This window comes from Pipra filicauda, unplaced genomic scaffold (assembly GCF_003945595.2).
Source record: "Pipra filicauda isolate LSUMZ 115617 unplaced genomic scaffold, ASM394559v2 scaffold412_size1447426_pilon, whole genome shotgun sequence".
NCBI lineage: Eukaryota > Metazoa > Chordata > Aves > Passeriformes > Pipridae > Pipra > Pipra filicauda.
In genome coordinates this window covers 1,036,470-1,053,837 of record NW_024104546.1, presented here as the reverse complement: position 1 = coordinate 1,053,837, position 17,368 = coordinate 1,036,470, and the positions used below count along the sequence as shown (strand labels likewise).

At 41.1% G+C, this 17,368-nt stretch overlaps 1 protein-coding gene across 1 annotated transcript; it reads left to right on the top strand.

Moving 5' to 3' along the window:
- The first annotated feature begins 1,244 nt into the window (after positions 1 to 1,244).
- LOC113999436 (retinol dehydrogenase 14-like) lies at positions 1,245 to 6,364 on the top strand. The gene is made up of 2 exons (XM_027742849.2): positions 1,245 to 1,607; positions 4,848 to 6,364. Exons 1-2 carry the CDS (start codon positions 1,260 to 1,262, stop codon positions 5,463 to 5,465), a joined length of 966 nt encoding a protein of 321 aa, XP_027598650.1. The 5' UTR covers positions 1,245 to 1,259; the 3' UTR covers positions 5,466 to 6,364.
- Positions 6,365 to 17,368: the final 11,004 nt, after the last annotated feature.

Here is a 17,368-nt window from a genome sequence, read left to right as displayed (position 1 = left end):
CTGCTTGCACTGAAGGCTGGACTGATGACCGACAAACCCAGGCAGGGTCCTCAAGGCAGTGACCTCTCCAACACATTCACAATGTTCTGAAGTACTAGGTATGTCAGAGGTGACTGCCAGAGTCTCCACTGCCAGATGATGAATAGCAGATTCTTCACCTCCCACCACGCGGATGTCTTACAGAACGAATCTCTTCCTCTAACAGGGCGTTTCCTGGTTCTCCTATTTTGATTGGGGACCACTGTTCCTTTCTCCTGGTCCTTACTGCAGAGGTGGGGATGGCTCCAACACTACCTAGTATATGATTTACTGTGAGAAGAGCATATGGAAGAACACCTCAAGATGGCTCTTACACCATGTTAAGGATGCCAAAATCCATCTGCATCACACGCAGATGCAATGGTGTGGCCTGGCTAAAATACCCTTTGGTGTAACCATGATGCTCACAATGAAGAGCTGAGAACGAAGAGAGTTTTCTGTGGTGAAGACAAAGATAGAAGAAGTCTCAGCAAATTCAGAGTGTTTAGATGTCACGCCTATACAGCCCTTAAGGTGCCTGAGAAGTGTGACAGGCAGCCAGAAAAGACATAAGGATACTCCCAGAAAAATCTGATCTGTTTCTGCAGCTGTAACATGAGCTGAAGTCATGAAACCTTAGACTAGACTGCAGCAATGTGACAACACTGCATGTAGCACCCACATGTGACAGCTCAGGGGAGGTTACTATTGCAGATGGTTATCACGTCCAGACAAGTCACAAGAAAGCTGATGAAAGGCACCTGGTTTTCTTCTCGCGTTCCTTACTCATTTCCTCAAATAGCCTCAACCTGCTGGCCACATTCTTCCCGATACACCCCAAGATACCACTGGCCCTCTGGCCCCCAGGGAACACTGCCGGCTCGTGGTCAACTTGTCACCCACCAAGACTTCCAGGTCCTTCTCTGCAGAACTGCTATCTAGTAGGTCAGCTCCCAGCCTGTGCTGGGGTTATTCCTCCCCAGGTGTGGAACCCTACATTTGCCTTTGCTGAACCTCATTAGGTTTCTCTCCGCGCAACTCTCCAGCCTATCAAGGTCTCGCTGAACGGCAGCGCACCCTTCGTTCAGGCGTACCAGCCACTCCCCGCAGCTCCCTATGATCAGCAAACTCGCTGCGGGAACATTACGCCACCGAGGAGCACAGCGCAGGCTCCCTCAGCCCTCCCGGACCACAAGCCCCAGCAGGCGCCGCGCCGCCCGGGCAGTGCCCTCCCGCCCGGCATGGCCGCGGCGCTGCCGGCGCTGGCGCTGGGCGCGGGGCTCCTGGCGGCCGCCTGGCGCTGGCTGCGGGGCACGGCCCGCGCCCTCACCGCGGGCTCCATGCGGGGCAAGACCGTCATCATCACCGGCGCCAACAGCGGGCTGGGCCGGGCCGCGGCGGCCGAGCTGCTGCGGATGCGGGCCCGCGTCATCATGGGCTGCCGCGACAGGGCGCGGGCCGAGCGGGCGGCCCGGGAGATCCGGGCCGAGGTGGGCGAGCGGGCAGAGGGCGAGGGCGAGTTGGTGGTCCGGGAGCTGGACCTGGCCTCGCTTCGTTCCGTGCGCGCCTTCTGCCACCGCGTCCTGCAGGTACGGCGGGGCCGCGGCGGGACGGCGCTGTCCCGGAGCCCCGGGGAGGGCACGGGCTGGGCCGTGCTGGCGGCGGCCCCTGGGCTCCGTGTTGGCTCCTGGAGTTCCAGGTCCGAGGGGGCCGTTCCTCGGCGTGGGGGCACGGGATGGCGCCGAGGTCAGCGCTGGGTCTGGGAGGAGGGTGTGAGCAAAATGACCGTAAATTAGCGCGTGGAAGAATGAAGTTCCTACTGGTTTGGTCTGTTCCAGTTCAAAATATACCAAACCTTCTCAGTTCTGGAAAGGAAGCGCTTGTTTCTGTGTGAGATAAGTGATTTGTTTTCCTTTCTCTCTTAACTACCGTAACCTTTGTTGCCTTACATTGGTGTTACAGCTCAGCTTTGTCTCCAGAAAAAAATAGAAGTTCACGAGTGCACTGTTCGCATGCACAAGACATCCTTCTGCCCCCTCCTCAGATTGTCTGTCCCCTGTCCCCAAGAATTTCACATCTGTTGGCCACCACCAGCTGAGTCTAGTCGATAGATATTTTTGAATATATCAAGTTCCTGAAGATTTCCTGAAAATCTGAGTTTAAGGAGAACTGGGACATCCATTTGCTTTGCCTGACAAAAATGCCACTAGATGAGTTCGACAGTGTTATTAGACACCAGAGAGCAGGGGGAGGCACTGTTGGAGGCATTATTTCATCCCACAAAAAGCATCTTTTGGGACTTTGATCTCACCACATCTAGGTGCTACTCAAGCCATGAGACACGAAGTCATGGGAAGCCAGGCTTAATAAATTCTGCTGCTGCTCAGAGAAGTGCTTGTTAAGTACTTGAAAGATGCTCAGATACTGTTGTGAGAGGCAAAAAAACAGAGGGACTTTATTGCATTAATTTTCAAATGGTTTTTCTAAAACTTAAATGTCAAGTTTTAAATTCTCTACTGGGACACTTTGTAGTCATACATTCATATATATGAATCCACTGATAAGGTTTAGTCTTCCTTCAGTCTTATGGGAAAACATGAATACACAAAAGGATATAAAACATGTATAATAAACACACACCAAAAATGAAACATACTGTTTAACTTCTAAGAATTATATCTTTTATAGTACAAAATATGAAAAAAATGTTAGCATCTCTTTATTGCTAAAGACAGTACAAGTGGCTCTTAAGTGAGAATTGGGTAAAGACTCTTGTTTTAACTTGCATTTTTGAAATAATTCCAAAAGCGCCTGAATGACAAGGTATGCAAGCTCAAGAAATACTTTCAAGAGCTTTTCCAGCCAAGTCCACGTTACTTACCTTCCCTAATCTGTGAGTCCTTTTCAGAGCTGTTACTTGGAGGTTTGTTTGGGGATTCTTCTGGTTTTTGTTTGACATAAAGAAGATTTAAACATTGGCAAGATGGGGAAACTGCGTTCCCACTGACTGGCCTTATTTGTAGGAGCTTTACTTTGAGAAGCTGAAAGTGGTTACATCTTAAAACACTTTGAGATGTTGGAGAGTTCCATGGGAAAATGGAGAAAATGGACATGAGCTCAGAGACTGCAAAGGGTAGCATTGTCCATCAAAGCAGTGTTTGGTGCACTCTGCTGCACTTGGTTGTAGTAGCTGCCTGTTTGGCATTGATCACATTACTCCTGTTAAATGTAGGAATTTCAGAAAATGGCACACGTGGAAGTCTTGCTTCTTGAAGTGTTAAGTCTTGCAAAATAAATCCTCCAGTCAGATATTTTTCTTTAAAGAAAGAAGGATCACTTCAGTAAGCAAATGTACAGTCAGTACTTCATCACTACTGTCCTGCTTTAGTGACCATTGTGTCCCTTTGGGTGAAGAGGAGAAGTGAATTTGACACTCTTTGGATCATGCCTCAGGGACCAAATTATATGAAATACTGAGCAGCCTCAAGTCCCGCAGAAATCAGTCTGAAATTGAAGTACTTGAAGTTTTGAGTGATCAAATGCCAGCACCTTTAACTGAATGCCAAGTGCAGATTTGGGTTTTGCTCTCTTTGTATCATTGCTGCTAATGGCAGTGAAATAAAAGGCAAATAGTACAGAATTCATTTATGAGGTTCTCTATTTTTGTCATCAAAATGGCCCAAAATTATCTCAGCTTGCCTTCCAGTCCCTGCATTGGGTTTAAAAAATTAATAGCAAAGAGAACTCACTTTCTAGAGAAAGTGAATACATTTGCCTCTGATTCATGCAAGCATAAATGGTGCTTTCACAGTCTTTTGTCAGAGGTGGGTGAAAGTGTTGAATTCGGAGCTGATTTAGGCAGCTTACTTTAATCTGTATTTTTTAAAAAGTTAGTTTTGGGTAAACCGGAGAGCTCTTAATTTTTGAGTGGATTCTGGAGCATGAAGTGCATGATGCATATATTTAAATTATCCATACCACCCTCTCAGTTAATTCCTTGTATCCCCTGATTCTGTAGAGTGTAACGTATGTCCTTGAGTCTGTTTTTTACTGATTTGAACCAGAATACTGATCCATCAAATAGCATGTGCTGAGCACCTCATAGATATTTCAAGCTTTGGTTCCTTAGTTCTTGAGTAGACCTGTTGGACTCAAATTGTATGAAACATGAGTCCTACTTTTCTATGAGTCCTGCTCCATAGTTGCCACCAAGGAGCACAATGACATGTGCTTGTTCTAAAGTAAGATAAGTGTTTAAAATCATTAGAACATTGTTTTGAAAAGTTTTTCATGACATCATCCCAGTAAGATAGAGGGTCTACAATGTAATGGTTCCTCTTCAGCCCTGAGGTTAAGTTCTTTGAGCTAACACGTTGTGTTCCATGTTTGCATGTCTTTTGCTCAGTAGACCCCTCTGCTGTAGCACGTTTACCATACATTAATGTGTGTCCTTTTGCAGTGCAATAGACAGGTTATTTTTTTAGAGGGGGAAAAAAATACATTACAAAGGTAAATTATCACGGAATTGTTACAGAAGAAGCTGCTCCTGGAGAAGCAGATGGTTGTGTTCTCTGCTTTCTTTAAAAGTTGATACAAACCTACTCTCGTGTGCATGCATCTTCCTGAGGTCAAGTACTCAGTTTAGTGGTAGTTCAACTTAGGGATTTTTTTTCAGCAATGCTTTAAGAGAATATCAGAAAGTTACAATTCAAAAAACTAGGAATGAAATTTTTTCTTTCTAACAATGGCCAGTGAGAAATATGAAGCGTAATAATATGTTTTTCATGACAATTCTAAAACTGAATGATTTTTTTTTTTCACATTTAAAGGAGGAGTCAAGGCTGGATGTTCTGATAAATAATGCAGGGGTATTCCAGTGTCCGTACATGAAGACGGAGGATGGTTTTGAGATGCAATTTGGTGTAAACCACTTGGGTCACTTCTTGCTCACCAACCTTCTTCTGGGCCTTCTCAAAAATTCTGCTCCGAGCAGGGTTGTTGTAGTATCCTCAAAGCTTTACAAATATGGAGAGATCAACTTTGAAGACTTGAACAGTGAAGTAAGTTACAATAAAAGCTTTTGTTACAGTCGAAGTAAACTGGCTAATATATTATTTGCAAGGGAGCTAGCCCGTCGGTTGGAAGGCACAGGAGTCACCGTCAACTCTCTCCATCCTGGGATTGTCAGAACAAATCTAGGCAGACACGTGAATATTCCTTTGCTGGCCAAACCCCTGTTCAACTTGGTGTCATGGGCTTTCTTCAAAACACCTCTGGAAGGAGCCCAGACTTCTATTTATTTGGCCTCTTCTCCTGATGTTGAAGGCGTGACAGGAAAATATTTTGGAGACTGCAAAGAGGAAGAACTCCTGCCCAAAGCCATGGATGACTTGGTTGCAAGAAAGTTGTGGGATATCAGTGAAGTGATGGTTGGCTTATTGAAGTAAGTGCCAGGGGGTGTCTGCAAAACAGTGCAGATAACTATGCAATGCATTTTTACAAAAGTGAAATTCTCACTTTAAATGCTATGGGAATACAGAGTATGTTGCTCAATAAGTATGAAATAAGGGAGTGGTTTATGTTGGAACTGTTTTGAAATAAAAGACAATCTTCAACAGAGATAGGCATTCACAAAAGTCTGAAATACAGTTTATGGGTGTGAATGTAATTTCTCGTTAAATTTGCTTGGAAACTCATGTTTTACAAATAAAAACTAAACAGAACTGTGTTTTGCAATATATATGCATATTTCTCATGTTCCACTACTTGTAATCAGCCTGGAAAATGCAAGGTACTGATGGTGAAACACTTCTGTAAAAAATGTGAAAATAAGTCCTAATAATAGAATTATCGTCTTTTTATGAGCCACCAGAATAATACATGGAATAAAGAATTTTACTGATATCTTGCACTGTAATTGTTGAGGCCTCTGAGTTCTGTTTAAAGGCTGTCAGCTCCATGGTTCAGTAAACAGAACTGTTGAGCCGTGTGCAGTTCTGCTGTGAAGCACAAAGTCAGCTATTTTTAGTGGTGTTGCTGCTGTTCAATGTGTAAGTACAGTTGGTTGTGCAAGCTGTATTTTTATTTTCATATGTACTGAACTTGCTGTTTCTTGAAACCTCGGTTTTCATTAAAAGGATAGTTGCAAGATGTATTATGGTCTTTATAGGGCTTTGCATGGCACGAATTGTGTGCATACAAAGTTTGTAAGACCTCACCCAGATTAGACCGAAGAATCTCAGTTTGTGTGTTTGCCTTGACTGATGGCACTTTAACTAAGTAATGTTCTGTAAATCTGTCTCGTACAGCTACTGAATATTCTTTAATAAAATCTTGTAAAAAAAGACTTAGCATTCATTCTTTCATTGTGGGAGATGTATCAGAAACCAGCAGCCTCAATACAGCAGCCTTGTATTAAAGCAGAAGATGAACCTGTGTTGGTTTAGGGAGTCTGTTGTGTGAGGTTGGTAGAAATAAAATGGGCTGCAAACAAATACATGGGTTTTGCATGAATTCACGTAACTTAGGGGTTCGTATTGACGTTTATGTCTTTTTGTTTTGCTCTACATTACTAAAAAGTTCTAGTAGTTAAAATAGTATAAATTTAGTATAAATATGGAAGAATAATTTAGAGTGATCTATGTTAATATTACTTAAAGGAGAATCAATAATAAAAAATGTATTCAGTAGTGCTTACATATAAATACATCAGTTCTGCCACTTAGGTGGCAACCAGCTAAATTTTTTAGATTCTTTCTCTGATTGTTTACTCAAACTCAGCATATTTTAGGGTTTGCACAGTGGAATGGACTCGAGCTTGCCTTACCCTTTACTAGCAAGTTTGAGTGCTGGGCAAGTGACTTGGGTAGGGCAGAAAGCAGCGTTTCAGAAAATCAAAAGGCAAGCTACAAAGCAGAGCAGGTTTTTAAAATCCTGTAACATGTTGAGCTTTGAACTGCTCACTGTAAGACAAGGTGTAGAGGTGGATGTGTTGTCAAAGCATACTCTGAGTGTTAACAAAGTTCTCTAAGTGATGCCAGAGGGAGTTGTGCTCAGAGAAGTCCTGCTTTGATCATCAGTGTTGCATTTCACATTTTCATTTTAAAAACTCGTAAATGGTTGCACGCAGGTAGCTGAAGAATGAAAAGTTCATTAACATTAACTTCTCTATAAAGAGATCCAGAGAAGCTGAGCCAAACCTGGGTTTGTGTTTCAGTAGTACTGAAGAAATATTAAAGGGACACTACTGTGTTGTTTCTCTGCTGAAATGTGTATACCTCTTCCAAGGAAAGCCTTGGATACAAAGGTGGGGAACGGAGAAGATGGTTAGCCTGAAAATACTGTAGTAAAGAACTGCACTGAAACTGCCTGAGGAGCAGAGAGATACATAATTTTTAGACTGAATAACCAACATAAAATGTACACTTGCCTTCAAAGCAGCAAAGGTGGATTTGTACTGAAATGAGAGGTGCAGAATAGGAAGTCCCAGCTGTGTGTAAGAGGCCATCCTTCATACATCTTACAGGTATTTGTTTTTATATTCTTTTGAAACATTGTGGAAATAAGAGCCATTGTCAGAAAGGGATTGCATTCCTGTAATCATAACTAAATTACAGTCCTTGTTCCAGAGTAGGGTAATCATTAATGAACCCTTAATGGAATATTAATGAATTGGTATTACCTGAAAACAATTTAAAAGGATGGATCATTATGGACTTTCAGAAAGGTAGGCTTTTTCAACATCTGAAATATGTCACTTTCAAGGTTGAATGTCATTTAACTGCTGTGGACTAGAAAACTTTGATTGCTCCCTTGAGATTGCTGTTAATGTGTATGTGATAACTTTGTCATTCAAGTAGCATGTAGGAACTGGAGACCTCACAGGTCAACAGATCTTGCAAAATCTAAGTGCAAAACCGAAGAATAGCCCTTCTGAGTAATGCTTACTCAGTCTAGATTAGAACCAAGCATTTTGGCTGAGGAAGTAACTTCTCCCCTCCCTTCCCGCCCCCTTCCCTCCCCTCCTGCCCCCTCCCCTCCCATTCCTTCCCTTCCCCTCTCCTCTCTCTATACGAGCTCAGTAAACTCAGATATATGTGTTTGATTTGAGAACTGTCAGCTGAATGACTCCTCTTGGAGCTGGTAGAAGGTAAACTAAGAGACCAGCACCTTCACACTTCACCCCAGTATAACAGTGTCTCCAGAATGATGTGGCAAGCTCTCTATATTACTGTTGTATAACCAATTTCTATCAAGAGCATGCAGCTAAAACTTGCATTCCAATTGCCTTTTTTCATCATCACCACCCTATGAGCACCACTCTCCTCATATTAAACTTATTTCTCATGAAGAATTAAAATTTTTAAAGTAAGGGTGAAAGAGGAAGACCGCAACCAGGAATATCAGGCAAAGCCCATGGAATGCAGCTTTCGTTGGCAGCTGCAGACACTGACCACATTGCTGGCAAGTACCTTACAGATATGGAAGTGCAGATATCTAACTACGGATATATAAATATGGTTAAGGAAGCCACAGCTGAGTTTAAGATGTTGTTGAAGTCTCTGATAAACATAAATGTTACAAGGCAAGTTTTTCCAAACCCAAAATGTACCTTCAGCTATCTTACATAAATTGTTAGAATTTGGGTGTTTGATTGTGAGTCCACCAGCAGTGCTGGGCCAGTGCTCCGGACTTGTGCCCAGGGGATTTGAAAGCAGGTTGGGATGTATACAGGGCACAGTGACTCCTGAGGATGTAGCCCTGCCCTTTTGCATTTCACAGGGGAAGTGCCTCTGGCCTGCCATAGCTGGGAGGTGGAGGGCCACAGCAGAGATTAACTCTGACTATTTGCAAACTTTCCCCACTGGAGCCTTTGACCAGTCTCAGCAATGGGTGGAAATGCTTCAAGGTGGCCCCTTATCTCAGTGGTCACATTTTGTATGGCAACAACATCGCAGAATAACTGCATTCTAAAAGGCTTATTTTAGAATTGGTTTATGAGAATGTATGTGTATGCAAACAAGTATGCAGGTGCAATTTAATCTCTAATTTTGAAAGTCGGACAGGAAGAGCTGTCAGTGATTTACCAAGGAGCTGAGGGTTGTTAGCACAGGAATGTCACTGGCTGCTGTGCTGCTGTGGTATGTGATGAGGCATTGGGCTGGGGACAGAGCTGTCAGGCTCAGTGCTGAGCTCAGATGCTTAGCACCACATCCAGGTATACAATACCCACTGTCTACTTTTGCAGCTGGAGAACACACAGACATAGCTGGGGGAGAAAGCATCTCCATGTAAGGGTCAAGAGAAACAGGCTTCAGATGTCTTAAGGGAAGCACTTTTTAGCTGCTTCAGTATCATTTATTCAACTTTGGCTATGCTGCTTTTGAAAGCACCCCTGTTACCAATTTCTCTCATGGGCATATCAAGAATTTAAGAAAGAAAAATTTACTTTTGTTTGTTTGTTTCTTTATTTTGATTCTCAGTCACAGGCCCTAGGTATGAGCCAGTCCTCTCTGCACATATGTAGCTATTATAGCTGAGGTTTCTGCAAGTGAACTAAATTGCTGTTGCATGTATTTGGTTTATATGCCCCATCTGTTTAAGCCAAGGGAGACTTAGGTACTTTAAAAAAAAAATACTCTATGTCACCAATTTACCTTCCTTAACTTGCCACAAAGGCCAACATCTATCCCCAGGCAAAGGGACAGCTCTGTTCTTTCAGTTACTCCAGTCAGCACAGCAGGCAAGCTTATAAACCCAGTGGGGGTTCTCCAGTAAAAATTCTCCATCTTAATGAGATAAATGATCATTTTTTCCATGATGCAATAAAAACAGAAGTATTTAAACTCTCCTCTCTTCAGTGGTTGGCTGCTTTGCCTAAGCTTCCTACTAAGTGAATACTTCACAGGCTTCAAAGCCTGAGCCCTGTGAATGTGTGGTGTGATTATGCTTTTGCTGAAAAATGTGGATAATTCCCACTTCAAGCACACTTAATTTTTTTCCACCTAAGGCTATAAAGAAAATAAACAACTTGCAAGAGTCATGCAAATAACTTTAAAATGGAAGGCCTGTTCCCTTTTTCACATAACTTTTTCCAAACTAATCATTTAGAGAGTAATTGACTTGCAAAACGATCCAGGAGGCCTCCACAGTTGAATTATTATTTTTGATCTGTCCCAGAATGGTGCTGCTATTTCTCATAACAGAAAATGACGACCTCCCTCAAGACTTACTGCTTTAGCTACCACTAACAGTCTCACACCTGTCGTAACTGGATTCAGATCAGAGAAATTAATTTGAATAGTTAATTAATTCCAAATGTCCTATGTAACATGGAGAAAGGAGTGCTTTCCTAATTGCCTTTTGGGGGGAAACCTGGCACACTGACCACCTAACAAAGTTGATAGGCCATTCTTGCTACATTGAAGAATGATCAGGTAACGTGCAAGAAACTTAATTAGTCTGCATAAGGGAAAGAATCAATAGCTTATTAGCCATGAAAGATTCAGGAGGATGTCACATGCTTAAAATCTCTAATAATCACTTCAGCAAGGTGCTGACCTTTTCTCGCCATCTGCTGCATGGCCAAAGCAAGCAGTCTGGAATCATGATCTCACTAAAAGCACTGGGAGTCAGCTACCTAAATATTTTGCTGATCTTGATCTCCCAGCTTTAGGTTTGGGCAGTGGATCCCTTACAGCCAGTTGGATGATGATTCATTCAAGCTTGATGAATGAGGCTTTATGCACTTCTGTGTATGTATGGCATTTTTCAAGAAATACTTCACAAATTGTGGAATTATGGGGGTGGGTTAGGGGTGGCAATAGCAGTGTTATGTATATATTAAATATCCTGTGACATTTTCCAGAAATGTGAGTGTTTTTTTCTCCAAAGGAGTGTTAACCCATCTCTGCAGTTGTTGGGATGTCTGCCAGTTTGCCACCTAGACTGCAGTCTGATGATGTTACTTCAGTCTGTCTAAGCCCTGTTTCAACCTTCCCCAACAGTAGGTCAGTGTCCTGAGTCCTCCTAAGTCACTGCATGACCACCCACTCTCCAAATGCCATCTTCCCTTGAGACAAGCAATGCCAGGGACTTCCTAGATGCTTCAAGAAAAGGGTCATGAGCAGCATCTGCAAAAAGGCAAGTGACCCACCTGGAGGCTCAGAACCTACATGCACTGCAACAAGTAAGTGGTATCATTTTGTATACTCATTTACAGACAGAAACACCTTCTCTAGTGTACATGGATAGGTATTTTAGACTTCGGCCTGCCCTGAAGGCCTGTTATATACAGTACTGTAGGAGTATCCCATGACTAAAACATGGTAAATTGAAAACTGCTTCAGTAAAACCCATTTGCTCTTCTGAAAGGCTGAGATCCTACAGGTCCAGTTGAAGTCATTGATAGTTGTGGTTGCTTGACACTTCACCTGGCTTTGAAAATACTTGGAAAGAAAAAGAAGACCAAAGCATCGTTTTCCTTCAGTCTGCCCTCCTTCAAATCTTCAGAGGCCTAAATATGTCTCAGATGCATCACCACAGATACTGAAAAAAATTGTAAGCCTGCTTTATGGAGGGATTTGTTCATAAAATTTTGCTGTAGGTGAAAATTTCAAAAATCATAATTTCTTATTTTATATAGCAGCAAGATGATATTATGGACTGATCTTATTAGCATATCTAAGACTGGGGTCTTGGGACAATAGAACAGAATAAGAGATGAGCTGTCATCAGTAAGACAGCAGAGGCAACTTGAAAACTCATAAGGAAGAATTGAAAAGCTTTGATTACAGTTATATTGTTTCTGCATTTGGTTTTTTGGGGGTGGTTTCTGTTTGTTTATTTAGTTCTAGATACTTGCTATTTTTTAAAAAAAGGGTTAAAACTGCATAAAATGTGAAAACATCCATGTTTCATCAGAGCGACATAGTTCTTCACTGTGGAAAACCCATAAAATTACAGGAAATGGTTTAATGTGGTAGGTGTTCATTTTTAAGGGTTCTGTTGACAGAAGTTGATGAATGAAAATATTGTGTTTCATTTTTGCCTTTTGTTCAGTAAATAGCATGGAATTTTGATGCTGCCTAGAGGGACAGCTTTGTACTGCGGTGGTCTAAACTGGGATTTTTCATTAATGTAGCTCAATCAGAGTAGGTGGAGGTTTCTTCTTTTTTTTTTTTTTTTTTTTTTTTTTTTTTTTTTTTTTTTTTTTTTTTTTTTTAAGAAAAAAAGCTGAAGTCAAAGGGAAGAACAAGAAAAAAGCACCACAAAGTTTATCTTTTACTCATCTGGAAGAGTTTATTTTAAACACGGAACATTGTTTGCTGCTGTGGAAATGAAAGTGAGAGAGTTGCAGCTTTCTTCTGATGCCATCTGGCAGATGATTTACTTACGTATGGTATTCACTAATCCAAATAACCGTGTGTGTGGTAGCATTGTCTCTTTACTGATCATGCAGCTGAGTTGGCTGAACCCTAGATGGCTCACACAAGGCTATCAACAGCACAGTACAATAGGCTGTTTAAAATTAGAACAGCATTAAGGAAAGGGACATGCCAAATTCATTGTGCCTTTACCTATATTAAGCATTTTCGTTGAGTTTGATGTTTCCTTTTCATTCTCTTCATGGTTTTATTCACTCCAGTTCCAAGTAGAACTCCAGTTCTACTTGGGCTTTAGCCCACTTAATTCAACACTTACACGTAGCTCAGATGGGACTACAGCACTGGGGACTACATCCCTAGATTGGTCTCCTTGCCCTGATGGTAGTTGTGTTTGCTCCTGTAAGGTCCCTTCTGAACTTGTCTTCCTGCTGGGAAATAAGGCTGCAACTTTTGCAGGACAGCTGCATGCTGTAACCAGTAGCTTTGTGGTTAAGGAACTCTCCTAGTTCCTAACCTGAGCCAAAATTGTCTTCAGATCAGGATATTCCCATTTATCAGGAAAGAGATATAGCTACTTCATTATCATATTAATGTTAGTCTTCCTTCTCTTGCTATAATATGAAAGCAAGAGCCTTGAGTGGCTGTACCTGGAAGCAAAATAACCAGATGATTATGCCTTGAGAAGCAAATCCCAAGCTATGAGTAAATGGAGGCATTCCCTTAAATTCCAGAGAGAGGTTGGTATTCTGCTGCTCTTCTATGCTCAAGATAATGTAATGGCTCCCTTCTTAATGCGTTTTGAGTGACTTGTCCACAGTGTCTAACTCTGCATAGGTTTCTTATTTTGGATTCAAATTCTACTCTCAGGTCTAAAGATCTAGAATGAGAGTATTGAGTCACCCTTTGTAGTTACTTCTGGCTTTTAATTGGATCTGATAGATCACTTCAAACAGTTAATGCTATGGTTCAATTTGCAGTTGAACAGTTTAGAAAGTGCTGATTTTCCTTAGAGATACAGCAATATAATTCATATGTGAAATTAAAATATACGCAGTGTAAATATTTTTGTAGCAGAGATAGGGAATGAACTGAGAGATCAGCCCTTTTTCTGCAGAGCAGCTGACACTCTGAACTCACTGGCTGCATCTGTATTGCTAGGCATTTGATGCCAGGACCTATTTCCTTAATCACAGACTGAATGGGATGGTGAAGCAATGTTCATGTTACCATATTATGTTCACTCCCAGAAGAGGCATAGGTACATCCAAGTGGCTTTCTAGGAGTATCCTTGGCCCATACTGACTCCTGAATGATGCAAGGAGTTGTTTCAGACCAGAGCCAAAACCACGCCAAGAACTGCTTGAACTATTGAACAGGGCAGATGGTTGAATTTCAGTGCTTGGGCTGACACCCTCTAACTCCGTAAGTGAGTGGAATGAGCATAGCCAAAAAAATGCCCCATCCTCCATCAAGTGTTAATAAGATAGATGTGATTTTTCAATTTACATCCATGACGTTCAGAGACCAGTCTGGAAAGCCGAAGCGTATTTTCTCTTAATAATTTCATAGTGCTAAAATTCCCCTGACTTTGCTTCAATTTTTATGGACTCACCCTGTAAACACATGAGGAATTGGTATTGTTATTAACATCACCACGTCATCATGCTTTATTCATTTCCAATTTTATAACTGTAGTCTGATCTCTTGGAATTGTGTCTGTTAGCATAACACTGGACTATGGAAATTTTATTTCATCAAAATTTGTTATTTTTGGACTAGAATACGTAGTTACACAGTTGCATTTTATAGATCCATAGGTTTTTTAAAGCCAGAAAAGGCCCTTAGATTATTTAGTCTGACTTCCTGAATGACACAAGCCATTTAATTTAACCCAGTTAGCCTATGTCAAGTCCAGCAATTTGTGTTTGGCTAAGACTTATCTTCTAGAACAGCGTCCAGTCTAGATCTGAAGCCATCAGTAGTTGAGAGAATCCACCACTTCCTTTGGAAATGCAGCCCAATGGTTATCAACCTCACTCTTAAAAATATGTGTTTTGAATCTTGCCTGAGTTTGTCTGGCTTTCACTTCCAGCTTTCACCTCTCATTATGCCTTTTTGTGTGAGATGAGAGTGCTGCTGTGGCCACTCAGTATTTTCTCCCTGTGATGATACTTGCACATTGTAATCACTGAACTCATTGCTGGATGTTTTTATTAAACTCAACAGACTGAACCCCTTTAATCTCTTATTTCAAGGCTCTCTTCCAAGGTTTCTGATAATTTCTGTGGCTCTCCTCCACATCCTTGCCAATTTTTTACCTCTTTTGTGAAAAGAGGAAACAAGAACTGGATGTAATACTCCAGTGTGTGTCCATTTATAGGCAATCCTAATACTTCTCAGTGCTTTACCTCAGTTACTCTAAGGCTATCACTAATTTAGATGTGCTTGGGTTGCCCCCTGGAACTGAGGCCAGCTGGAATATCACAGTTTGCATCAGTATTCTTGAATGCTCTTATCTTCCACAACAAGGTGTCGACATCCAAGCTACTTTTTGGGATAGATTCCTGGCAATTTCTGACACCGTATCTGTGTTTAGGAACTATCTGGGAAAATGCTGACAGAGGCCAAAATCATGCCAGGGATGAAAATTAATCATCCTGTGGTGCATTTGTTCAAGGACTAATCCCTAGGAACTTTTCCTGGATTTTTTTATTTCAGTGTGGTAGTCTAAAGAGTCCCAGTTATGCTCAAAGCATCACTTAAAATTTTAGCTTCAGTGAAAGTATTAAAAAAAGACATGTTTTTCTCTCTTGTTTTAAGAACCCAGAAGACAGATACGCTGGCTCAGCGGGTCACCTTGGTCGGATGAAGATACTCTCAAGTTACCATCTCCTGATTTTCATTCACCCCATTTTCCTCAGATACCTGGTTTTGAACAGATTCTTTGTCTGGTAGGATTTGCCTCTCCTCACTTCAACGCTGATGTTAAAGAGAACTTGGACAATTAAGAACCCAAATCTACACTTTTCATGACGAGATTTAGGGGAAATACTCCTGCTCAGCTTCACTTTTGTGCAATGACTCTTACTCCTATGTGGACGACTCCTGTCTGTGATGATTATGCATCTAAATCACAGAAGTATTTTTCTTTCATAAAAATATTACTCATAAATATAATATTTTTGCATGGATATGATACGATTTTTGATTTATTTTCTTTGATATTTACAGGAAGAATTGAACATGAAATAAAACATCCTATCCTGAGTTATCAAAATTCAAACACTGGTGCATTTGTGCATGCATCTGGTTAGGTGAGAGCTATAGATAGCCCTTGCAACTGATTTCACTGTCTCAAAGAGACAGGTGCTTGTGAAGCACAAAGTGCAGACCACAGTATATTTAAGTTGTGAATATGAGATTCTCATATTCAGAAACTGTCACCAGTTTTGGCTGTAGAGTGGGCTGTGAATTGTGGTAGTTTTGGACCAAATTTCTGCTCTGTTCAGCCATCCTTGATACAGGACAGTAACCCTTTGAGTAGAGGGGTAGGGATGGCAGTTATAGTAACTGTTTCAGTCACCTGAGGTGGATTTACCAGCAAACATGAATAGCAGTCTTGAATTTCTTCTCCCTTATAAACCGGCTCTAATATTAACTTGTGTGAATATAGAAAAAGCATAAATGGCTGTTCTTACCTCAAGAACACCTGTGTGCAGGACTAATTTGAAGTGGTAGCTGATTTGGCATGAACAAGAGCAGGGCCTGTTGCAGACATACAGTGGGGATTCATTATTATTTTCATTATGTTTTATTATCATCGCCTTCAGTGACACATGCAGTGTTTCTTTCATCACCATGTAAGGGAGTTAAACACTACAACAGCAGCCTAATATTTCTCAGCACCTGCCCTGTCTGGCAAGTCTTTGTTTGCTAAAGTTTGTTCTACCACCGTTGATTTTAGATTTGCAGTTTTGCAGCTGATCAAAGAGATGAGATTACTTAAAACAAGGGCTTCCTGGGCAAATATATCACCACTGGTCTAGTTTGGATTTACAGAGCCCTAGCAGTGAAAGATCTCTAGGGGCCAGCAGAAATTAATGTGCATGCAGACATTTATGATGCCACTTTGTTATTTTTAATGCACTGTATATTCAGCATTTTCTTCCCTTTATAGTGGAAGATCATTTAGATGTTGCTTTGAAGACTAATTTGGGAATGTTGGCAAAGGCCAGTTAGTGTAACATATGCAATTTATTATATTAACAATATCTGATGAAACAACAAATGTGAATAATTCTGCTGAGTACAGAGAAAACAAATGCACTCTTTTTATGCTGTAGTTTGATCTGATCTCAGTAGACTACAGTTAATACAATTTAAACCAAATATGCATGGCACACTGTTTTCATAATACTCTAATAAAAGTATTTCTCTTTCTCATTTTTAGGGTTTTTTTTCTGTCTTTCAATCTTCCCTTTGTTTTGTTCAAATAAAAAAAAATATAAAACATGGATTTTACCATCTGTAAAGAAACTAAATTCTCCTCAACTTCTGTTGTTAAAATGCTGGAATTCTATTCCAGTAGGTTCTTGTTCACCCTATGTGCAATAAATAATAAAGTATGGAAAACAATCCAAAATCCTATGTAATTCACAGAGATATTAATAAATTCCTTTTTGGTAGGGAAGCCAAGTTGGAGCTTCATTGCCTGAAGATGATTGAAAAAGCATAAAGTAGGGCAAAGTCAACAGTCAGGCAGTTAATATAGTGAGAAATCCATTTGCCTTGTTGACTCAGTAGTTTATTTGCTGTGCTATTGATTTGATCTGTGCCAAGAGAGAGCTAAGGGCTTGGTCACAGCTTTGTTGAATGTGTTGTAAGGGCTTATATAGAATGGCTGGAAGAAAATTGTAGTGGGCATGTCATGGTTGGGCTGACTTGAAAAAAGCCTGGGAATTTGT